Source organism: Lithobates pipiens, unplaced genomic scaffold, assembly GCF_037356315.1.
Source record: "Lithobates pipiens isolate NorthernLeopardFrog02 unplaced genomic scaffold, aLitPip1_a1.2 Scaffold_28, whole genome shotgun sequence".
In the NCBI taxonomy this organism is placed as follows: domain Eukaryota; kingdom Metazoa; phylum Chordata; class Amphibia; order Anura; family Ranidae; genus Lithobates; species Lithobates pipiens.
Genome location: NW_027507789.1, coordinates 112,483,537 through 112,508,729, shown reverse-complemented (window position 1 = coordinate 112,508,729; position 25,193 = coordinate 112,483,537). Strand labels below are relative to the sequence as shown.

General features: G+C 42.2%; 1 protein-coding gene across 1 annotated transcript in view; it reads right to left on the bottom strand.

Annotated features, from left to right (window-relative positions):
- KAT2A (lysine acetyltransferase 2A) overlaps nucleotides 1-25,193 on the bottom strand; it is a 101,008-nt gene that overhangs the window by 14,201 nt on the left and 61,614 nt on the right. Inside the window, exons 9-16 of the mRNA XM_077459542.1 lie at nucleotides 23,571-23,707; nucleotides 19,490-19,698; nucleotides 9,513-9,639; nucleotides 8,657-8,767; nucleotides 8,116-8,259; nucleotides 5,240-5,354; nucleotides 5,106-5,142; nucleotides 3,072-3,135 (exon numbers count right to left, since the gene is read on the bottom strand). Of these exons, the coding sequence (XP_077315668.1) occupies nucleotides 3,072-3,135; nucleotides 5,106-5,142; nucleotides 5,240-5,354; nucleotides 8,116-8,259; nucleotides 8,657-8,767; nucleotides 9,513-9,639; nucleotides 19,490-19,698; nucleotides 23,571-23,707 (944 nt within the window). The remainder of the gene's footprint in view (nucleotides 1-3,071; nucleotides 3,136-5,105; nucleotides 5,143-5,239; nucleotides 5,355-8,115; nucleotides 8,260-8,656; nucleotides 8,768-9,512; nucleotides 9,640-19,489; nucleotides 19,699-23,570; nucleotides 23,708-25,193) is intronic.

Here is a 25,193-nt window from a genome sequence, read left to right as displayed (position 1 = left end):
TATATTGCATAAAACGGTATCCAGGAGGAGACCAGCTCGACCCATACTGGTGAGTGTATATTGTATTATATACACAATAGAGATGATTTATAACTTTGCTCAGCTAATTTTGAGATTTACCAACCTAAGTACAGCCAGGGGATGAGGACTAGTTCAGCAATGTAGCTTGCCTGGTCACTCTTTGCCTCCTCAATGTGTCAGCATCATCAGCTTTGCCCAATAAGCATGTTGACCCAGAAATGGTGATGCTAAATCAGGAAACAGCACTTCAATCCCCCTGACTCTACAGACATGTGTATATCACAGCAATGGCTAGCCAAGTTTATAAATTATTCAGCAGGTAAAATGGTAAGCCTAAAGCCCCGTACACACGAGCGGACTTTTCGACATCCAAACTCCGACGGACCGAGTCCGTCAGACTATCCGATCGTGTGTGGGCTGCAACGGACTTTAGCTTCGCCAAAGTCTGACGGACTTTAGAAATGAAGCATGCTTCAAATTTTCCCGACGGAACTCCGCCGGACCCGGTCCCCTTCGAAAAATTTGCTCGTGTGTGTGCTACTCCGACGGACTAAAACCGACGCTAGGGCAGCTATTGGCTACTGTCTATGAACTTCCTACGTCGAATCCAGTCGTACGTCATCACGTTCGACTCCGTCGGAGTTTGGTGTGATGGTGTGTGGTCAAGTCCGTTCGATCGAAAAGTCCGCCAGAACTCCATCGGAACTCCGGCGGAACTCCTTTGGAGGTCTGTCAGACTTAATCCCTCTCGTGTGTACGGGGCATAAGGCCCCTTTCATACGAGGCTCTCCGTTTTGACGGACTCAATTTGTTCAGAGGAGATCGCTCCGTTGTTACGCACTGAGCCAGCGGATGACACTGCAGTGCAGTGACGGACCTGTCCTCTATGAATGGTCCGGTCCGCCCGTGTGAAAGGGGCCTAATACATTTCACCTTTTTTAGCTGTTTGAAGTTTCTAGGAATGCTGCAACTACACCTGAGGTCCCTTTCACACGGGACAGAACAGTAATGATCCACTTGCTCAGCGGGGATCGCTCCATTTATCCCCGCTAAGCTGGCGGATGACAGGGCGATGCCTGCACACTGTGACAGGGACCGCCCTGTCAGATATCTGCTCGCCTCTATGGAGGATCGGATGAACACGGACCGTCTGTCCGTGTTCATCTGATCCGCTCTGCAGACGGATAGAAAAATAGGATTTTCCTCCGTCTGCAGAATTGGACAATAGTGGAGACAGACAATATCGGGTGTCAGCAGATGTTCATCCGCAGACACCCGCTATCCCATAGGAATGCATATATGTCCTTATTTCATCCACAAACGGATGGATGAAATACGGACACATACTGTCCGCATGTGTGAAAGGGGCCTAATTCTAGGCCAGGGTATGCCAAGAAAGTGGCGTGGATGTAGTTTCTTTTCTTTAATTCCTCTCTATGTTTGACTGTTAGAAACATGGAAAACCTTAAAGTGGTTGTAAACCTCAGACATGAAATATGAGCAAAGCATATCCCTCCATAGCATGGGGTATTGAATTAAAATTCATGGAGGTCTGGTCATTGAATTTTCATCCAGAGGTCCCAGTCTGTTTGCGCTATGACTGTTTCTTCACATCACAGCCCCACCCCCTTACATTACAGTTTCCCCTTTACATCAGTGTCATCAGTCCTCCCTTTACATCACAGCCCCCTTTTACATTGCAGAACCCCCTCTTTACATCAAAGAACCCCCTTTACAATATGGTCCCCCATTTACACTACAGTGCCCCCCTTACAATACAGCATCTCCTTTACTTAAATGTTCTGTGCCCCTTCACATCTCAGACCTCAACATCAGTGTCTCCCCCTCCCCCCTTCCGTCACAGTCCCCTTTACAGGCTCTCATTACTTGCATCTTAGTCCCCTTCAAAGCCCCCCCCCCCTTTTTTTTTGTATACCTGTGCCCTCAACAGCCTCCCTTCCTTTATTGTATCCAGACCCCTTTATATGAATGCCCCCTCCCTTACATTTCCCCCTGCCAATCACAACACTCCTCCAACCTTTTTGATCCTACCTTACGCAGCAGGTAGAAGGCACAGCACATCCGGACAGAGGGCGGGACATGCTTTCCACGTTAACAGGCAGGTGATTGGTAAGACATCCTAGCAATAAATCACTGCCTTGTTAAACTGATTGTAGAGTCTCGTTTTTTTTAAAATAACAAACATGTTAAAAACTTACCTCCTCTGTGCAGTTGGTCCCTCTTTGCTGCTCTTGGCCCCTCCTATCAAGTGCCCCCAGTCAGCAGCTTCCTATGGGGGCACTGGAGCAGAGTCACAGCTCCGCGTGTCCATTCAGACATGGAGCCTCGACCCAGCCCCACCTCTGCCGATTGGCTGACTGATTTGATTGACAGCCGTGGGAGTCAATGCCGTGTCTCAGCCAAACAAAAAGGTTTTTCCTCTTAATGCATTAAGATAAAAAACAAACAAAGAACAAAAACAAAAAAACACCCTTCTGCCTTTTCAACTTCAACTTGAAAAGCGTGTCCCAGGCCTCTGGACATGCTGCACCTTCTGTCCATCTGCTATACTAGGATGAATGTTGTGGTAGAGACGGGGGAAGGAGGAGGTCACCTGGGAGAGGATACCTAGGCTGCTAAGTGACCATGGTCCACATAAAACTGGCATTCAGACGGTTTCAGACCGCAGTCCACCATTTAGTGATGCCTGCTCAATAGTGTGTTACTTGTCAGTTAAGAGCAACAAGTGTCATTTCTCTCTGCTGCCTCGTTCCTCTGCCATCAGCAAGTTTTCCTGACACCAAGAGATGACGGGGAGGAAGTTCCAGCCTCAGTAGATAAGAGAAGACTGCAGATAAGCGGGTACGATTTTGTATGTGCTTCATATCTGTATCACCTGAGGAAAGTCACTTTATTGGGTATATGTAAGAGTTTACAAGCACTTTAACGGTGGTTTTCAAAGGGGGAAAAAAAAAGGCTTTCACATTGTAAGTTTAGCTGTAAATGCATCTTACTGAAGCTTTCATTTGAACTACACATAAAGCAGTTACCTTAATCTGTGCCAACAAGTTCTTCAGCATATTGTATAACTGGTCAGGATCCTTAATCTCCTTCCTGAAAAGGTTATAGAAATTATGAATAAAGCACAACAAAGCATTATATCTGCTGATGCAAGATTTCAAAAACTGTTTCTATGTCAGTTTTGCAAAGATGCCAAGGACTAAATCTCTCACCAGTCTTAACTGTTGGCACCTAAAGGCCAATCCTGCTCACTACCCACAGACGCTAAAAGGGGTTTTAGCCTTCCAGTTAGAAGTTACACTAAATATGCATTGAAAACAATGCTATGGGGATTCTGGTGTATCATTAATACTAGCTATAGGACATGACAGAACAAAGAAAGGGAGCCTTCTTCAAAAGAGTCCCTGAGAAATAAACCGTGAATTAGTCAGCCTTCGAAAGCTCACTGAAAACTACTGTTGATGCTGAAAGAGTCACCTCTTGAAATTTACATCCACAATCAATACAGTCAACCATTATGGAGGACTAAACAATATTAAAATGAAACATCTTTAAATTCAGTAACACTAGGGAAAGAGCTGGGATATCAGTTATGTGCCTCGTTTTTTTATTTCCCTTATATAAAAAAAAAAAAAAAAAAAATACTACGACGACACAAATTTGGACCACAAAACAGCAGATAAAAGAGGCTGTTCTTAAAAGAAAACAGTGACAGATGAGAGCACGACAAGTAAACCAGCTTTGCAATTAGGCCTTATGCATACGGGCATTAGAAAAAATGAGCTGCAAAGCCACTACTAATGCCAGGAAAAAGCAGCTGTAAAAACTTGCTTTTAGTGCTTTTTGCATTGAGTTGTGCTAGCTTTTAGCAGCGTTTTCTCCCCCTATTCATACTCAATGGTTCACTATGAGAACCCATTGATTTGAAAAGTCGCATCACAAGTTGGATCATGATGATGCGGCTTGTACGACAAGGATCTTGAAGGGGAACCCTTGCCAAAATGAAAAAAATAAAAAATAAATTAATTAAAAAAAAAAATAACACACTGGTGTGGGGTTCCCTCTCAGTCTGGTATGAATTTTAAGGGGACCCCTCTCCCCACCCCAAAATCCCTACCAGACCCCTTATCCGAGCATGCAGGTCAGGAAGGAGGGTCATCCAGAGCATAACATTACCCGTCACACCCCCCCCCCCCCCCCATTCAGTACACAGTAAGTGGGCTTAAAGCACCAAAAAAAAATACTGCAGCTGCTGACTTTTAAAGAAGGGATAAAAAGAACACTTTTCTGTCCAGGGTGCCCCCGATGGTGGTGTTTTAAAAAGCCTTGCAGGAGTCAAATGCCATTTTTGTACATGTGCGCTGTAGTATTTTGTTGTGTTTATATGGTCTTATGGCTGCACCATCTTTGATGCATTTTTTAGGGTGTGCCCCCAAAGTATTTGTTTTTCTATCCAAAGTAATGGGCTCTCATAGGGAACTATTGATTTTGACATAAATAAAAAAAAACGCTTGATGAGGCTTAACGCAGCTGTATCCAACGCTAAGTCGCATTTAGCAGCTTTTACCAGCGTCAGATGTTTTTACAGCGCTAACGCCGGTCCTCAGAACACGCTGGCCATGGAGTTTTTTTGCAGCTCAAAAACATCTTTGCCACTTACAGCTCTTAAAAGCCTGTGTGTGCACGAGGCCATATAATAAACGGAGAGGTGTCAAGCTGTAAAAAAAAAAAAAAAAAAAAAAAAAAAAAAAAAGCCAACGCTCCTAAACGTGTCTGTAAATACGCCCCATGTGCATGGGGCCTTAGAGCTTGTCTATTCATTATAACTCCCTGCACTTCAAGTGATCAGAAAAAATAAAAAAAAGGAAAGGGTGACCTTCAAAAGTGCATCAAAGTTCACCCCCAAATATGGATTAAAAATACTTTATATCATTTAAGAGCCTGAGCACATCTTTTATGACCATGAAATATACTAGTGATCAGAGGAGCTGCTAGTATAGGTTTAGATCAGATTGAAAATGTCCCCTCACTCTGTAATGGCATCAGAGTAATACAATACATACCCCTTTTCTTTGCAAGATGGTTTCCACCCAGTTTCTCCTGAAAAAAAAAAAAATATATATAGAGCTATACATCAGTGCTGCCACTAGACCTCTTAAAAGAACCACATCCGTTAAGTGTGCTATTCACCACTTACTTATGCCCGGGATACATTCTACTGGGATCTGTCGTACACCCTCCTTAAAACATGTCAAGCCAGGATAGACTTTGCGTATCTGCGCTTGTCTGCGTTCAATCAATTTCTTAATGATCTGGTTCAAACAGAGATACAGCAATATTGATACAATTAAAATCTCAGAGGCTGGGACCTTTTGGCATAGGAAGTACTATTTAACCACCCCAATAATGGATACTTTCACCTCCTTCCTGCACAGGCCAATTTTCAGATTTCAACACTGTCACACTTTGAATGACAATTACTCAGTCATGCAAGGCTGTACACAAATTACATTATCATATTTTGAGACAGGTGGAGGTCTTTTGGTGGCACTGAATCACCACTGGGTTTGTGTTTGCTACATAAATGAAAAGAAAAAAAACCCAACAATTTTTTTTCGTTTTTTCTTCACTTCATTTATAAAAGTTTGCAAATATTTTTTCATAAAATTTAAGCCAAAATGTATTCTGCTACATTACTTTGGTAAAAAATAACCCAAATTAGTGTATATTATTTAGTCTCTCGGAAAGCTAAAGCCTACAAACTACAGTATTTATTTTTGAAAATTGATCAATGTACTGACAAGCCCATATCAATTTCTGGAGGCCCTAAAATGTCAGGACAGTACAAATAACCTCACATGACCCCTTTTAGGAAAGTAGGCAGGTATTTAGTAAGAGGTATCGTGAGTTTTTTGAAGTCACAATTTTTTGTACAGAGACATATCACTGGAGTGGCAGTGATCCCTACTTTAATTATTTTTTTTTTTCATACTGTGACCAGAGAAGTAGTGTGCCACAATAGTGACACTGCACTGCTCTAGGGAGGTGATCGGGATCCCACTCACACTACGATTGCTTATTAGAGTGATGATCTGATTACTGTTATAAGCAATCATTTTTATGAATGCCATACATTCATATGCCGTGCTGTACTATTGCGATAGCTGTGATTGGCCACAGCTATCACATGATACAGATCCGCAGTGATTGGCCCTGTACCATGTTATCACTGTGACCAATCACAGAGATGTATTCATGTACTATTTTTATCTCTGTGATTGGTCACAGTGATAACATGGTACAGGGCCAATCACTGCGGATCTGTATCATGTGATAGCTGTGGCCAATCACAGAGATAAAAATAGTACATGAATACAAGCAAAACAAATCAACCTCCTGCATTCGAGGTGGATGTTCCAGCAATGGAGAAACGTATACTTTGAAGTTAGGCAAGACTTTACAGCCCCCTGAGGACTTGAGAAGACCAAAGAGAACACCCGAAAAACGAACAAAAATTAAAACAAAACGAAAAAAATAAAATAATGGGGAGCACCAGCCTTACACATTACCTTAAAAAAATATTTATTGAAGAAATGAAACACGTATACTCACAAACAGCACATGATATCAAGCTCATCAATAACCACACTCTCTGGTCCACTGCACCAATCCCAGCAAACAGAAGACACTTCCAATGACTGATGCATTGAGGGTAGCTACCCTTTTCTTCAGAGCTTTGGCTCTGAAGAAGATGGTATCTAACCTCCAAACACGTCAGCCATTGAATGTTACTACACTATGCTGAGATTGGCAGAGTGGACCAGAGTGTGCAGGTCACTGTGGATGTTGCTTACATTTTTTTATGTAATGCGCAAGGCTGATGCGACCTGTGTTTTTTGTTTTTCCAGTGCACCATGAATGGCTATGGATGATAGCCATTGTGTACCATTTACATGCGACTGGTCACATGGTACTGGCCCAGTACAACAATCTGTCTTCAAAGGGTGACACCGATCTTGCTTCTGCGTGCCCCCTAGGGTTCACACACAGTGTGCTCATATGATGTCCAACCAGGTTTAGAAAGCTCCTGCCCAGCCATCATTTTACAATAAGCTGGGTTGAAAGTGGTTAAACAGCAATGATGCACAACTAGCGTTAGTACCACACCCAGTCACCATTAAATAAAAGCCCAGATCCAGCCAAAACCCTTTTTTTGGAAAAAGTGGTGAATGGTTGAAACTAGAAGATTTTATTACTGTTTGTGTCTTTTAGGAGATTCTTTACACTTGTCGGAGCAGGAAGCAATTAAAAATCCCTCCACTGTGGGCACAGAAAAAAATATATAAAAAAAGGGTGTTTTTTTTAAGCAATGTTAAAGGTTAAAAACTTCTGAATGTTTTTGTTACTGCTGTGCCTCTCTGTCCTAGTGAAAACTGCACCCAATATTTCTTGTATGGGTGTCAAAAGAGAAAAATAAATAAGTAAAAGTATCCCCAATGGAGTCAGAGACAAAAATGAAAACCTGACAGATTTTTAACTCGTTCCCACTCTATCCAAAACTCTAAATATAATCTTAGCTGTAGCAAAGCTTTTCAACAGTCAGCATAAGGGGGTTGCTTATTGATTTCTATGGGCTACTGTAATTTTTACACTGCTGTGACTAAAGTATACCATTATGGAGGGAAAAAAAAATAAAATAAAAAATACATAGGTTTTAGTGCTAACCTACTTCTCAATATGCTGGTTAATTGACTGTGTCTCTGGCTTTACTACTGAGCCACTAACCTAAAGCAAGTATGCAGCAGGTGAAGCCAGAAAGTAGTTAGTCTTCCTGATCTGTATACAGGTTTAGGATACATCAAAAATGTACTTAAGCTATTCGATCAGATTCAAGCCAGGCAACTGGCAGTTTTTGAAAGCAAAGGAAGCCATAAACAGCCTACACATTTCTATTAAATTTAAGAGGTCTGCTTGTTATCCATTACTAAAAGCAACATCTACACAACTGCTAGTTTTACACAGAACATGTAACAGAGAAAGTGGCAGCAGCATAGAAAGACTCAGAGCACACACCTCCTTCTGCTTCTTTATGATGTGGGAGAGCTCAGTGTATGGAATGCGAGGATTTAGTTCACACTCCATCAGAGTGGCACCTTCGTAATCCTTGATGTAACCCAGATAGCGACTTTTGGGGACTTTGATGTCTTTGGAAAAACCCTACAAAAAAGGTAACAATATAAAAGTATTATATTAAGTAGAAAGATAAAAACACAAAGAAAGCAGGGAAACTAAAAATGTGTTATAGCACAGCATTTCTAAGGACACCCTCCTGCTTTTGTGAAGAACGAGAAACACCTGGGGCAATCCACACAAGTGGTCAGCTAAGAAAAATAGGCCATGATGTATACATGAAGCAAAGCCTGTTGCCAACCTAGTGCCAGTGTGAAAGCAGCATTATCCTAGTATTAACAGGTCTTCATTTCAATAAAGACACAAAGGCACAAAGCTGAATTGCTTAGTACTGATACATTTATTCAGGAAAATGAAGGAAAAAAAAAATAATAATGCTGTCTGCAATAACCATATTGTTTAAAATTACCCAGCAGATACCCACCTGCTTTTTGAAATAGCCAATAGCATATTCATCTGCATATGTGAGGAAGTAAAGGATGTTGTGTTTAATGTGGTACTCTTTTAAATGGTTCATCAAATGGGTACCATATCCCTGAAAAGGAAAAGAAGAAATCAAATAAATACAAAAAGGCAGAATAAGCTATGGCTATTGGTTCAACTAGATGAACTTGTGTCTTTTTCCAGACTATGCAACTATGCTGGAAATCTAGGACCATTTACAATAGTTGTACAACCCATAGCCCCATGGGTTGGATCAAGTTCAAAGCTGCTGCCCAGGGCAAATATTTTTCACCGTTTATGTGATATGATATATGTGGAAATGGAAGCAAGTATTTAAATAAATGTGCATTAGCAGAATTAGACCTTTGCCAAAAAAATAAAATAACCCATTATGTGCTAGTATGCACAGCATAACTACATTATGGCAGGCTTGCCTTGAAAGAAATCCCCTTCAGCACTGTGGTATCAACGCTCCTCAAGGTCATGGACGCTTCATTCTTCTTTCAGTCTCCCATTTGGGTTAACTTTTCAGACACACGATTGGCTGGGATGACATCACTGCCATGCATGAGCATAGGCTACACATCTCAGCACAAAGCCGGCAGATGTATACGGAGCTGCACATACAAAGCTCAATTTACACAAACACTGCCAGGCAGGGAAAAGCAGTCACAGAAAACACTAAAAAGGGTCTCTTCTGTCATACAAATTCTACCTACCAGACATTTAACTTTTAGGTTACTTTTGCATTAACAGATCTGAGCACCAAAGCCAAAAGACCCAATGGTTATGTGTTACGAATGACAAAAATGTATGCAAAATAAAAATCTACAAACCTTGACTTGTTCATTGGAAGTAACAGCACAAAACACAATCTCTGTGAAGCCTTGAGTGGGAAACATGCGAAAACAGATGCCACCAATAACCCGACCATCTTTAATAAGTGCAAGAGTCTTGTGTTTCCTGCATAATAAAGAAAAGCAGAGTGTTAGGTAAACAACCAATGACCAAAGTTATGTGGGGATTTAGATTTTTTTTTAAATGTAATAGTTCAAATAAGTAAGAATATCATAAACCTATGGTAATCGAACTGAGCATATGATGAACAACATTTAGCGGGTCATCAGCTGCTTGTCATCAGATCTACAGATGGCATTGACATACGCTTTTTCACTGAGGTAACCATCTTTTGGTTTAAATTATCTTTTATTAAAAAAAAAATTTATTCAGGAAAATGCAATAAAAGGTTTTACATAAAACCAAGGATGTGCATGTACCAATTAATAATAGTCAGAAAAGTAACAACCAATGGCAGGATGGGGAAGGGGAAGGGGGAGAAGGTATGGGACAGTTTTTTTTTTTTTTATGTATTAAATTTATTTATACTAGCATATAAAATATTCATTTACACTTTAGCGTTCAAATGCTGGAACTCCCGCGCTGTCTGAAAATTATATTAAGCCTAGGGGACACTGCTGTAAACACCTGCTAATCTGATCCTAGACAGAAAAAAGTAAATGAATGAAGGGTGGTATTTGCGCTGTGTAAAATTACAGAGAGCGCACTGTGAAAGCAAAAATAATAAGCGTGTATTAAAAATGTGTACCCAACAAAGATATTAATCTCCTCGCGCCCGCCCTATAGCCGAATGACGGCCGTAGAGCAGGCGCGTTCGTCCGGGCGGTCGTCCCTGGACGGCCTGATGTTTACTTCCGCAATGCGCGCCGCCGCGGGCGCGCATCGCGGAAGTTCTGTGTTCGCCGTGTCCCCAGGGGACAGGCAAACACAGATCGCTGTAAACGGCCAATCACAGCGGCCGTTTACAGCGTGATCGGCGTGTCCAATGGGAGATGATCTCATATGTAAACATATGAGATCATCTCTCAGCGCCGCTCTCCTTCCTCGCACAGACAGTGCGAGAGGGGAGAGATGAACGGCTGCAGCGGCAGCCGTTCTGCCTGTGAAAAAAAAAAAAAGTAAAAAAATAAAATAAAGTGCCATCCTCCCCTAGCAGTGCCATCCTCCCCCAGCAGTGCCATCTGCCCCCAGCAGTGCCATCCGCCCCCAGCAGTGCCATCTGCCCCCAGCAGTGCCATCCGCCCCCAGCAGTGCCATCCGCCCCCAGTGCTACCTGCCCCCAGTGCCATCCACCCCAGTGCTACCTGCCCCCAGTGCCATCCACCCCAGTGCCACCTGCCCCCAGTGCCACCTGCCCCCAGTGCCACCTGCCCCCAGTGCCACCTGCCCCCAGTGCCACATAGTGCCATCTGTCATCAGTGCCACGTATCAGTGCCATTTGTCATCAGTGCCACATGTCAGTGTCACGTGCCATCTGTTGTCAGTGCCGCGTGTCATCAATGCCACTTATCAGTGCCATCTATCATCAGTGTCACGTGTCATCGGTGTCATGTATTAGTGCCATCTGTCATCGGTGGCACATATTAGTGCCACGTGTCATCAGTGCCACGTGTCATCAGTGCCACATATAAGTGCCACGCGTCATCAGTGCCACATATTAGTGCCATCTGTCATCAGTGCCACATATTAGTGCCATCTGTCATCAGTGCCACATATTAGTGCCATCTGTCATCAGTGCCACATATTAGTGCCATCTGTCATCAGTGCCACATATTAGTGCCATCTGTCATCAGTGCCACCTGTCATCAGTGCCACGTATAAGTGTCATCATTGCCACGTATCAGTGCCATCTGTCATCAGTGTCACGTGTCATTGTCCTGGTGCTTCAAAAGTGTAATAAATAGTCAACAAGTTAGATGTGTAATTTATGTTCCTAGAACACATGATGGCGCTACCTGCATGTTGGGCCTCTCTATGTGGCCAGGCTGTGAAAAAGTCACACACATGTGGTATTGTAATACTCAGGAGGAGTAGCAGAATTTTTTGGGGGGTGTCATTTGTGGTATACACATGCCACGTGAGAGAAATAACCTATTACAATGACAATTTTGTGGAGAAAAAAAAAATGAAAAATCTTAATTTTGCAAAGAATTGTGGGAAAAAAATGACAACATCAAAAAGCTCACTACGCCTCTTACTAAATACCTTGGAATGTCTACTTTCCAAAAAGGGGTCATTTGGGGGGTATTTGTACTTTCCTGACTTGTTCGGGTCACAAGAAGCGAAATAGGCCACCAGTACATCAGGTGTGATCAATTTTGTGCGATTCGCACCACAGCTTGTAGACGCTCTAACTTTCACAAAGACCAAATAATATCCACTAATTTGGGTTATTTTTACCAAAGACATGTAGCAGTATAAATTGTGACCAAAATTTATGAAGAAAAATTAATAATTTGCATAATTCTTTTTTCATTTATAGCGCAAAAAATAAAAACCCCAGAGGTGATCAAATAGTAATAGAAACCAAAAGAAAGCTCTATTTGTGGGAAAAAAAAGGACAAAAATTTCATTTGGGTACAGTGTTGCATGACTGAGTAATTGTCATTCAAATTGTGAGAGCACCGAAAGCTGAAAATTGGTCTGGGCAGAATGGTGTTTAAGTGCCCAGTAAGCAAGTGGTTAAACATATAACTACATTAATAACATGATATATTCCTTGTGAAATACGTGATAAAATAATCAAACAAAAAAAGTCTATGTCAATATACAAAATAGGGTGACAAATCCAACAAAAGTCTGTGCCAGGTATGCAAAGTAAATCCCACCACCAAAATTGCAAATGAAATGCTGAAAAAACAAATCTTCAGTGGTGACACTGGTATATCTGCAAGCCTCTGACCTTACTGCCGTCAAGTATACAGCATGGATAGATCACAGGTGCAGTGCTCAAGGATTACCTCCTGGATTTGATAGTTTAAGTCCTTCTTAAATGGTCTCAGTAGCAAGTTAAGGCATAAGAAAAAATGAAAACTTATAGCATAATTCCATAGAAGAAAAAGTGAATGGATGAAGGCAGACCTAAAAGATACTCACTTTTAAAATAATAGCAACATCAATCCACAAACGCTGAGTTCGTAAACCTCTAATGTAATCCTGACACTGAAGCCCTGAATAAGAGAGGGAGGGTATCCAGGGCCACATCACAAATGTACTTGAGGCCTTGCACTAACTGGTCTGGTAGTTCCACGCAGACAGGGGAAGACCGTTGCTCCCCCAAATCACGGTGCAAAAGTTTTGCCCACTCGGTCAGTCTCTGTGACACAAGTGCGGAGGCCAGTAATGGTCGCATTGCTGACCCCACAGCCGTAAACAAGGAACGGGCCACAGCCTTCCTGTCTGTGGGATCCTTAAAAGGCAGGAGTCCCCTCTACTGGGATCGTGATTACTTTATTTAACCTAGATACAGGGGGGGTCCACGACCGGAGGAGCCGACCATTTTTTTGAGAAGGCTCTCCTCAAAGGGGTAAAGCACCGCCATATATTTTGGGACCGAAAAGGTCAGTTGCGGTCTACCCCATTCCTTGTATATGAACTTATCAAAATAAGTTCGATACGGAAAAACCTTAGGTGCACGGGCTGGCTTACGGCACCCAAAGGGGACTGCTACCTCAGCAGAGGAATCTGCTATATCCTGAATCTTCAGGGTATCACGCACAGCCGTGATAAGTTCTCCAACAAGCGATTTATCACGCACGGACCCACACGGGGACTCATCCTCACTGTCCGATCGGTCCTGGTCAGCGTCATCTGAAATGACAAGCAGGGGTCACCAGCCTCAGCAGGGCCTGAGTCCGGGTCAGAGCTCTCCCCGGAGGACAGGGGGTGCTTTTTACTACCTTTGCAGCCACACACCACCTCCATCTTGGCAACGAACATGTCAAGGACCGCCAACAAAGCGTTCAGAGGCACTGCACTGTCTGCAGGCGAACCGGTTGTAATCGCCTGGAGTTCGGGGGAAGAAACACCAGTTTCTGAAGCCATGCTGACCCACCCCATCTGCCACCTGTTGGGGACTTAGGACAGTGAATGGTCCCACCCTCCTAACTGCTGCAGGCTGAGGGGCCCTCACCACCCTGACCGAGTTCTGCGACGTCCAGCTAGGCGTGTCTGTGAGAGGAAACCGCGCTGGTTCTGAGCCTCAGGGAACAGCGCTGGGCTTGAAAACTGGCTACAACAAAATGGCCATCAAGCATCCAGTATAAAGGACATAATCACAGGGAAAATGGCTGCCAAACTACAGATAGAGACAGGGAGAGAAGAGAGGGAGGAGGAGGGACCTCCAAATCGACCTCCCAGGGAATGTCCAGCTGCTCAGCTCCACTGAGGCAGGGAGAGCTGTACTTAACATTCCGGACGAGCTGGGGACATTCCATCATAAACGCACTCTCCGATCAGTACGGGGTGGCTGCTGGCCACGGCACACTGACGCAGACATCAATAGCCCGGTCATATGTGTGCCCCGAAGCATTGCACTCACCAGCCTCCCCTGGAGCCTGAGGGGCATGTCATGGCCGACAGAGTGGTGCTCTGGTCTGCACACGCTCGCTGGCCAGGCTGGGTAAACTACAAGGATAAGGGTATCCAGCCTGTCACCCAGCCAGCTGTTGATAGCAGATCATAGGATCTTAATCTTGCGCAAGAGACAATTTCTGCAGAAAAAAAATCCCCGGACTGATGGGCCTGCAGGGCTGCTAGGTCCATCTCTTTCACCAGGTAGAAAAAAAAAAAAAAAAGAGGCTGCAGACTGGGAGGTTTTTACTGAAGGGACCACCCCTTGGGGGAACTAGAAAGTTCTGTTTTTTGTACACGTTAACATGTTCTGCCTAGTCCTCTCCTGAAGGTGGCGCAACAACTCGATGGTCTAAAGTAAAGGAGCTGTGTCAGTCAGTGAACGTAAGAGAAATATCTTTTTTCAAAATGGTGTCGACTACCAAAAGAAAGCTCTATTTGTGGGGGGGGGGGGGATAAAAAGTGTTGCATGACCTCGCAATTGTCAATTGGGGGGGGGGGGCAAGGGTGTTTTTTTTTATTATTATATTTTTAAACTGTTCCTTTCATTTTTTTTTAAATCATTTTTATTGTTATCTCAGGGAATATAAATATCCCCTATGATAGCAATAGGCAGTGATTGGTACTCTTTTTTTTGAAAAAATTGGGGTCTTTTTGGTGAAAAATCACCTCCGACAGCTTTATGTATCATGGGAGCAAACGCTGCTGCTGTCAAGATAAATAAACCCGTGCTGCAGCTGAATGGCATACCTGCTAAGCAAATGATGGTTAACAATAAAACAAACATTACAGTATAACATACCATACCTGCAAAGCAAATACAATAAAACATAGTAAAAATAAAAACAGAGAGAGAACGATAGATATAGAACAATAGTGAGTAAACAGAGTGGACTTAAAGAATAGAGAAGAAAAAAATACAACCACAACTATTTTTGGATTTTATTTTATATTTTTTTGTGCTTTTTTTCACTTTTATAAAAACAAACAAAAAAAAAAAAAAACAACTGTAAACCGAACGCTGCAGATTAGGGTCTCTCAAAATGTGATGCCCATCACATCTTTGAGACCCTGTGGTGCTGTACCCTACGCTAAAACTCCACTAATGTGTGGTAGCGTTTGACGCATTCACCAAGCTGGTCAGGACAGGAGGAACAATAAAAGTGGGTGTCGCGCCTAAATCCGCATTTGCTGCAGACATAACATCTTTTTTGGGGGTTTCTTTGGGTAGGGGTACCTTTGGAAGACAAAAGGGAAACGCCTCTCATGCAGCCGGCTCACTGCATTTGGATTGGAAGTTGGGCAAGAGCACCGTCTGGAAACAGAAGGGCTCCGACGATCTCTTCCTGGAATTTAAAGAAGGATCCAGTCCGTCCTGAAGCTTTGTATTGGACAAAATTGGTCTTACGGGCAATTAGGTACAGTGCCAATAACTGGTCGTTGAGGTACACTCCTCCCATGTTAAGGTTGTATTCGTTGCCGTAGGAATTTGGACGGCAATGTCTGCATGAAGTGAGGACAGAACTAAAACATTTCTGAATCCCTCCACTTCACTGCCAACAAATTATTACACCTCAAGCAGGCTCTCCCCCCATCTAAGTCAGGATTCTACAAGCCGCTGGGGAAAGCCCCAGCGATTAGATCGCACGGTTCCACGTGCGCCAATTCCATAATCAATCAGGGGGTAAAACCTCAATTGGGGGGGGTCCCTAGACCTATCTGGACCTAAGACCAAATTACCCCAACACTGATTTCTGTCACTAATAACACCAGAACAGCGGTCAGAAAAGAAAAAAAAATCAGATTGCTGTACTGGGTGACAAAGTGACAGGTGGTGAAGGGGTAAACTGGGGGGGGGGGGGGGGGGGTGAATCGTGTGCCTATGTGACCTGGTGTCAGTGGTGTACTGTTGGTGCAACTCACTGTTAAATGCCCTTTCCTCTCGGTCTGGAACGAAAAGACAGACACAAGGAGAGATGACATCACTTCCCCTGTTGTGTTTACACTTACACATGCAGGGGAAGGATCTTATTCGCCAGGAGCGATCACCAGATCCAGACCAGATTTCATTAGGCTGAGCCTGGGGATTGATCAGTTACTGATCAAATCAGATCATTACGGAACGTATACTAACTTTATTTTGCGCAGCTGGACCAAACTGCCGCAGTAAGACTGCGGCTGCTGGTCCGGAAATGGTTAACACAGAGCTGGTGCCTACATTTTAGAGTCGATTGAGGATAAGCATTTAATTGTAGATTTTTGTTCCTTGAACAAAGGTCTTTGGCATCCACCCCCCCAATTTTCAATATAAGGCGAGTATGTTGGAGAACCCACAGTGAACAAAATATTGTATAAATGGGACATACAATAGGTCGGAATGTTTGCAAAGATTTGCAGCTGCAATGGGAGCTTGGAAGTTTGGATAAAAGTGTGATAACCTGTCTAGTCATTTGTGTCTGAAGTAACCATCTTTTATTTGGGTACCTGGGAGGTCAATGGAATACGAAAGCTTGTGCAGAGGATCACTAAATTAGTAGACACTCAACTGTCTGGATTCATACTGTTGTGGTGCATTAACTTTGTTTCATTAAAGTGGAAGCTCATGCTAAAACTAAAAATCCTTGCATCTAGAGACATCCACAAACTAACACTAACCTATCTAGGCACTGTAAAGAAAAAAAAAATAAATAAATAAATAAATCTGTATACATACCCCTTTTTGAAGGTGATCCAATCCAATCTCCAGCGGCAGAAGCTCTGCAGAGGACACGGCTGACAACGGCTGTAAAATGAATAGGAATTGGCGTAACCCATAGAGTTACTATGGGGCTTCTGTTGTCATCTGTCCTCTGCACCCGCCTACACAGTGAAGCCGCGGCCGACAGCTCAGCATGGGATCTGTTCGACTGCCTGCATAAAAAGTTATGGATACTGTTTTTTTTTTTCTTTACAGGGCTAGATAGGTTAGTGTTAAATCGTGGGTGTCTACAGATGCAGGGATATTAGTTTTAGCATGGACTTCCACTTTAAGGCAGCCTGTTTATTATTATTATAATAATACAGGATTTTAAATAGTGCCGACAGTTTACGCAGAACTCGATTTTAATGGACTGCCTAACACACCAAAAAAAAAAAAAAAAAAAAAAAAAAAAGGTGCGTGCACTATTTTTTTAAAATGCAGCACACCAATACCACTCCCTACCTGCCCATCCTGTGCAATTAGCTCAACTGTCCTTAGTTTCCTAAGGATGCCATAAGTTGAATTACAGCAGCGATCCCTAAAAGCGGTTCCTGATGCAAGATAATTAGTCCTTATTCAAAATGCTGAGGACTATGCCCTGAGCTCCATATTATTTGCAGTAATTCTATAAACAGATTAGTCGGAGTTAGAGCTAGTACTAAAGCATAACAAAAAACATAGAACTTGCTACACCACTACTTTCCACACACTAGAGAGTACCCACCCTTGCACTATTTTTGTATGCAGGCTAAAGTACATGAGTCAAGTACACAAAAAATTCTAAGTAGGAAGTACTACTGTGAAAAGAGAAAAGAAAGTATGAAGGGAAAGAAATGCTATGTCCAGAGATCAGTTTTTCAAAGCTCACAAAATGACAAAGCAAATGAGTAACAGCAAGCTTAACTCTGAAATTCCAATCACCTCACTTTCTTTCTCTGCATGCAAAAAGTATCATTGTCAAAAAAGGGGCAGTACACCCAGTCACCACATTTTCTGAAAGCAAAGGCCCTGGAAAACAAAAAAAAACTATGTGTTGCTTTTATTTTTTGTATATTTTGTTGGAATTTTTTATGCCTCACAATATTTGCGCAGCCATTTATCAAAATCAAGTTTTCCAAGCCTTGTAAAAGCTATCAAGTGGGTTGTAGAGCTGCATAGATCACTTGTACCTGAAAGTTGATTGCCGGCACAAAAAAAACAAACAAACAAACACACACACACACACGGCTAGTGGCTGATCTTGGTAAAACCAATTGCTGTCAAGGATAGATAGACAGATCTCCCAAGGATGGGAAATAGTTAAAATTCAAAGCAATCAGCTTCTTCCGAAAAAAAGGAAGAAAAAACTGCGCTAAGGTAAAACGTAAAAATTAATCATATGTGATGCTCTTAAATAAGAAAGATTTTGCTGCAGCTTAACTGTGTCACATAAATACAGGAAAACAAAACGAAAAATACTAAGCCGCGCTAAATCATATAAACATCAAATTGTGCAAAAATTGGAAAAAATCGTGAACAGTTAGTATCTTCTACACGTAAATTAGTATACACTTGTGTCATAAGTAACAAAATACATATACAAGTTATAAATTCAGGCTATGAAAATCACTCATTCCTTGCAGTGTAAAATCACATAGCATATGCCTATAATAGTATAGACTCTAAAGAAACTCTACACAAAACACACACCCAGTGTATGAACAATAAGTCATTGTATAAATCACAGCAAACTACTTTTTTTTAGAAAACTTTAAACAAAAGTCCTCCACAGATAAACCATAAAGAATCATAAAAGATCCATTGCTGGGTCCATTTCAATAGTGCTTGATCCACCACCAGAACACAATTAAATTTGCCGCTTACCAGAAGGGCATGACCCCCCCACTACAGAGGGTCACAAAAGGCCTTTGGATATAAACACTTCTTCCAGCCTAGAGGGGTCCTTAGTGTTCTCCTTGCGTCACCACTCCAAATAAGGGTTATGAAGTAAACACTCCCAGGGGTCTTTCTTATAGATCCAGAGGGACTCAGGGTGGGGGCATCAAAGCCCTGTGTGTGTCCATACATGCGGAAAGCAGCCTAGTGAAAGATTGTAAATCTCCAGCGTGGCAAGCCGGTAGGCTGGAAGACGTGTTTATATCCAAAGGCCTTTTGTGACCCTCTGTAGTGGGGGGTCATGCCCGTCTGGTAAGCGGCAAATTTAATTGTGTTCTGGTGGTGGATCAAGCACTATTGAAATGGACCCAGCAATGGATCTTTTATGATTCTTTATGGTTTATCTGTGGAGGACTTTTGTTTAAAGTTTTCTAAAAAAAAGTAGTTTGCTGTGATTTATACAATAAGCTTCTTCCCCCTCGCTTCCAACCACCATGTAAAAAAAAAAAAAAAAAAAAGTCCTTATAGAAGTTAAATGGAGGTAGTAAGTTTATTTCTTTATCATAATGATGCAGTGTTGGCTTTTTATTAAGATTATCCATGGTCATAGAAACACATTAACTTTGGTCTTTTTAACAAAGCTACATGTATATGCTAAAATGTAGCCTTTCAATTCCATGTTTTTAGGCATAGAAGTAAAGAAACAGATTTCGTTTACAGGTGACATTAGAGTCAAATACAAGTGTCAAAGCCATGCTGCAGACTTACGGGTCAAAGACGAGCCGCGTGATATATTCCTTTGGCATCCGTGGAAGTTGATGCGAGAAGACATTCTGTAAGCCAACAAGCCACATAAGAATCTTTTTGTTCGATTTCTGAGACAAAGAGTTTCCAATTACATGAAACTCAATAATTCCTCTGCGCTCCTCCAGGCGTGCTGTCTCGTCTCGTGCAGCATTAGCAGATAGTAAACTTGTCTGTTACAGAACAAAAAAAAAAAAAAAAAAAAAGAAAAAAGTTAAACACAATGAAACTGGAGCATCCGGAATGCATGTAAGAATGTCAAGATAAGATACCAAAGAAAATCCTAATGCACATATAAAAGAAAACACAAGAGGGCGCCCCTACATAGGTGTAGCAATTTATAAAAAAAAAAAAAAAAAAAATGTATCCAGTAGATAAAAGTGGATCAAGGCTTATCAAAGAACCATATAGACCTCCATAGGATCACCACAAGGCTGTAGAGCTCTGCAGTTCCTGATGAAGTGCAGCCATTAGGCTAGGTTCACATTGCTGCGATGCGGGAACGCCACGAATCCGCGGCGTTTTCCCGCATCGCATACCTCCCGCCGGCAGTTCACACTGCCCTATGCGGACGGCTGGGGGTGTCAATGTTATGTTAATGACACCCCCAGATCCGTCGGCATATCGCAGTGCGATCTGCCGACTCGCACAGGAATCGGATCGCATGGTGTGAACCCCCATGCGATCCGATTCCGTTGCGGACCCAAAAAAGGGTCCCGTGCGAGTTTGCTGCGGGACCGCTGCGAGTTCAGCCATACTATCTGTATGGCTGAACTCGCATCGCTACGGAGATCGGATGTGATTTGCTGTGCGAATCACATCCGGTTCTCCCCCCGCAGCGGTGTGAACCCAGCCTTTAAGCTGGAACATAAGCATCAGCAGCTTTCAGAAGTGGCAAGATGGCTGTGGCTCCAAACAACACCCCTCTCAGCTGGGTGATGACAGGAAGTGGAGGGGATGTGGCTACATGCTTCAGGGCAGTCAGGAGTACCCCTTTATCAAACCATAGCCATGTTTTGTTCCAGCCTGACAGCTGTACTACCATCAAGAACTCTGCTTCAACAAGCCACATAAAAAGAGAAAAAACAGAGCCCCAAGTGACCCGCTGACCTATGGAGCTGCATGGCTCTTGTACAGATTAACCGTTCCTTTGGCAGATTACAGATACTGTGACTTTATTCACTTTGTCGTCAGGACACTCAAGAGTCTAGCGCTTGCACTGAAGCCTTTATTTTTTACACAACTAGTCTGATGCATGCAGAGCTCTGCAGCCTCACAGTGAACATATGGAGTTTTATATGGGTTTATGACAAGCCTTGATCAACTTATCTAGTGAGTGCATTTTTACTGTCTTTTATACTTTACCTGCTTGACGACCAGCCGCCGTCATACTGCAGGAGGTTTGCACGGCAGCGCAAACCACTGTAGGTGTATGGTTGGCCACTTTAAGGGCTATAGGGGACACACGGGATCTGTCTGTTTACATTGACAGATCCCCGTTCAGAGAAGTTGAGAGAGACCTGCTGGTCCTAGCAAACAGTGATCTCTCTCTGCTCCCAATCAGACCACCCCGCCCAACCCCCCCCCGCAGGCATAACACCCTAGGGAACACTTAACCCCTTGATCGTCCCCTATTGTATATATTTAAATATATATAATATATATATATATATATATATATATATATATATATATATATATATATATATATATATATATAAAACCCCTTTCCTGCAAGTGACATTTATACAGTAATCATTGGCCATCTTTAGCTCTAATCACTGCATAAATGTCAAATATAAGTGTCAAGTGTTTAATCTGTCTGCCGCAATGTCGCAGTCCAGAAAATAAAAATAAAAGAATAAAAAAGCTGATCACCACCATTACTAGTAAAGAAAATAAAAAAATGCCATAAATATATCCCCTATTTTGTAGACGCAATAACTTTTGTGCAAACCAATCAATATAAACTTGTTGAGATTTTTTTTACCAAAAATATGTAGAAGAATACATAATGGCCTAAAACGCAAGACTTTTTTTGGAGATTATAGCAAAAAGTAAAAAATTGTTTTTTTCCCAAAGTTTTCAATTTTTTATTTATAGTGCAAAAAATAAACTGCAGATGTGATCAAATACCACATAAAGAAAGCTCTATTTGTGGGGGGTAAAAAAAAGGGACAGATTTCATTTGGGTACAACGTCGCACGACCTCACAATTGGCCTGGGCAGGAAGTGGGTATCCTTCCGGGGTTGAAGTGGTTAATTATTAAGATCCCTACACCTAGATATAGGCGATTTGTGTTGATTTTTTCATAGGTCAAGATAGGATGCGTGAAATAGCTATTGCATAGGCATTTATCCTCCTAACAATTCATATATTAACCACTTGCTTACTGGGCACTTAAACACCCTTCCTGCCCAGACCAATTTTCAGCTTTCGGTGCTCTCACACTTTGAATGACAATTACTCAGTCATGTAACACTGTACCCAAATTAATTTTTTGTCCTTTTTTTCCCCACAAATAGAGCTTTCTTTTGGTGGTATTTGATCACCTCTGGGGTTTTAATTTTTTGCGCTATAAATGAAAAAAGACCGAAAATTTAGAAAAAAAAAAACACATATTTTTCTGTTTCTGTGACAGAATTATGCAAATTATAAATTTTTCTTCATAAATTTTGCCCACAATTTATACTGCTACATGTCTTTGGTAAAAATAACCCAAATTAGTGGATATTATTTAGTCTTTGTGAAAGTTAGAGAGTCTACAAGCTGTGGTGCGAATCGCACAAAATTGATCACATCTGATGTACTGGTGGCCTATCTCACTTCTTGTGACCCGAACAAGTAGGAAAGTACAAATACCCCCCAAATGACCCCTTTTTGGAAAGTAGACATTCCAATGTATTTACTAAGAGGCATGGTGAGCTTTTTGATGTTGTCATTTTTTTCCCACAATTCTTTGCAAAATTAAGATTTTTCATTTTTTTTTTTTTCCCACAAAATTGTCACTGTAATAGGTTATTTTTCTCACATGGCATGTGTATACCACAAATGACACCCCCAAATAAATTCTGCTACTCCTCCTGAGTATTACAATACCACATGTGGGACTTTTTCACAGCCTGGCCACAAGAGAGGCCCAACATGCAGGGAGCGCCGTCACGTGTTCTAGGAGAATAAATTACACATCTAACTTGTTGACTACCTATTACACTTTTGAAGGCCCTGGAGCACCGGGACAATGACACGTGACACTGATACGTGGCACTGATGACACGTGGCACTGATGACAGATGGCACTAATATGTGGCACTGAAGACAGATGGCACTAATACGTGCCACTAATACGTGCCATCGATGACAGATGGCCCTAATACGTGGCACCGATGACGCATGACACTGATGACAGATGGCACTGATAAGTGGCATTGATGACACGTGACACTGACGACAGATGGCACGTGACACCGACAGGTGGCACAGATGACAAATGGCACTGATACGTGGCACTGACAGGTGGCACTAATACGTGGCACTGATGACAGGTGGCACTATGTGGCACTGATGACAGGTGGCACTGGGGCGGATGGCACTGGGGCAGGATGGCACTTTTTTTTATTTTATTTATTTTTTTTACACTTACGGCCGCTGCAGCCATCCATCTCTCCCTCCTCACACGCTGTCTGTGTGAGGAGGGAGAGCGGCGCTGAGAGATGATCTCATATGTTTACATATGAGATCATCTCCCATTGGACACGCCGATCGCGCTGTAAACGCCCGCTGTGATTGCCCGTTTACAGCGATCTGTGTTTTCCTGTCTCCGGGAGACACGGCAAAAACAGAACTTCCCCGATGCGCGCCCGCGGCGGCGCGCATTGCGGAAGTAAATAACAGGACGTCCAGGGACGGCCTCCCGGACGAAAGCGCCTGCTCTACGGCCGTCATTCGGCTATAGGGCGGGCGCGAGGAGGTTAACATTATATAAAAAAAAAATGTTTTAAATAAAAACACACACTAACAAAATTTTGTATCAGCGGGTCTTACATCTGGACCCAGCATGGCGGCAGGGTCAGTGATGGTTAGCATAACTTCATTCACCAATTCCATAGGAATATCACCCATAACCCGGATTCTCTTTGCATCCTCTATGGTTAGGCTGTCTGACAGTTTTCTTTTCTCTCCTGTGTGAAATAAAGAGGTTATTCAGCAGGCAATAAAACATGTAAAATGTGTGATACGACATGAAAACTATGCAGAATCGAGAAAATCAATACAAAATATATTTTTTTTAACCAATTCCCGCCTATAGTAAATTGAAAGCTGGGCGGCCTCTCTCATGCAACATCCAGATTGTGCCACGCTGCAGCACAATCTGTTACTGGCTGCGTCCATGGGACAGAGCTGATGGTGGATCACTGTACTGGCCCGCTGCTGGAACTATATGGTGACCAATCACAGCAGGTCATATGACAGTTGTAAACATTGAATGGCTTCCTTTCAAGCCATCCATTGCATACAATTGTGTTGCTGCGATTGGTCAGTGATCACATGGTACAGACTAGGCCAATTGCAGCCCATCTGTGGCCAATCACAACAAAAACAAGCTCCATTCATTTGCTTATAGCAATGAAATTCAAAAAACAAAAAAATAAATAAATCTGATCACTTCCCCAGAGTAGTACAAGGTTACTTTGGTAACGTGATATTGCTCTGTCAAAGTGTATTAAGATTTTTCTTTTTTTTTTTTACACAAGTAATTTTTCTCCCATACGGTCACCGGTTAGTGATGACAATGTACTACACTGGAGACAGTATATAAAAAAAAATTTGGGTGAACAAAATGATAAAAATTTTGTTTGGGTACAGTGTTGCATGACCAATTGCCAAAGTGGGACAGCACTGCCTGGGCAGGAAGGGGGTAAAAGCGTCCGGTATTAAAGTGGTTACGATTACAACCGGACTATACAATCTTTGTACTATTAACTTTAGTTTACTAAAACTATGTAATGCGACCTACCTAATCTAACCAATCTGTATCCAATCAGGAAAACCTTGACTGCATACAGAGGATATAAAAAAAAAAAAATACACACTCCTGTTAAAAGGTCAGGTGTGGTGTAAAAAAAAAAAAAAAAAAAAAAAAAGGATTAAAATCATTACAGAACTTTTTACAACTTTAAATGTGATCTATAAACTGTACAACTTGAACAATAAAATGAAATCTTTTAGGTGGAGGGAAGTAAAAATAAAATAATATGGTAACATAAGTGTGCACACCCTTCAACTAATACTTTGTTGAAGCATCTTTTGATTTTTTTACAGCACTCAGTGTTTTTGGGTATGACCCTATCAGCATGGCACATCTTGACTTGGCAAGATTTGCCCACTCTTTGCAAAAGCACTCCAAATCTGTCAGATTGCAAGGGCATCTCCTGTGCACAGCCCTCTTCAGATCACACCACAGATTTTCAATCAGATTCAGGTCTGGGCCATTCCAAAACTTTAATCTTCTCCTGGTGACGCCATTCCTTTGCTGATTTGGATGTATGCTTTGGGTTGTTGTCATGCTGAAAGCTGAAGTTCCTCTTCATTTTCAGCTTTCTAACAGAAGACTGAAGGTTTTGTGCCAATATTTGGAACCGTTCATAATTTCCTCTACCTTGACTA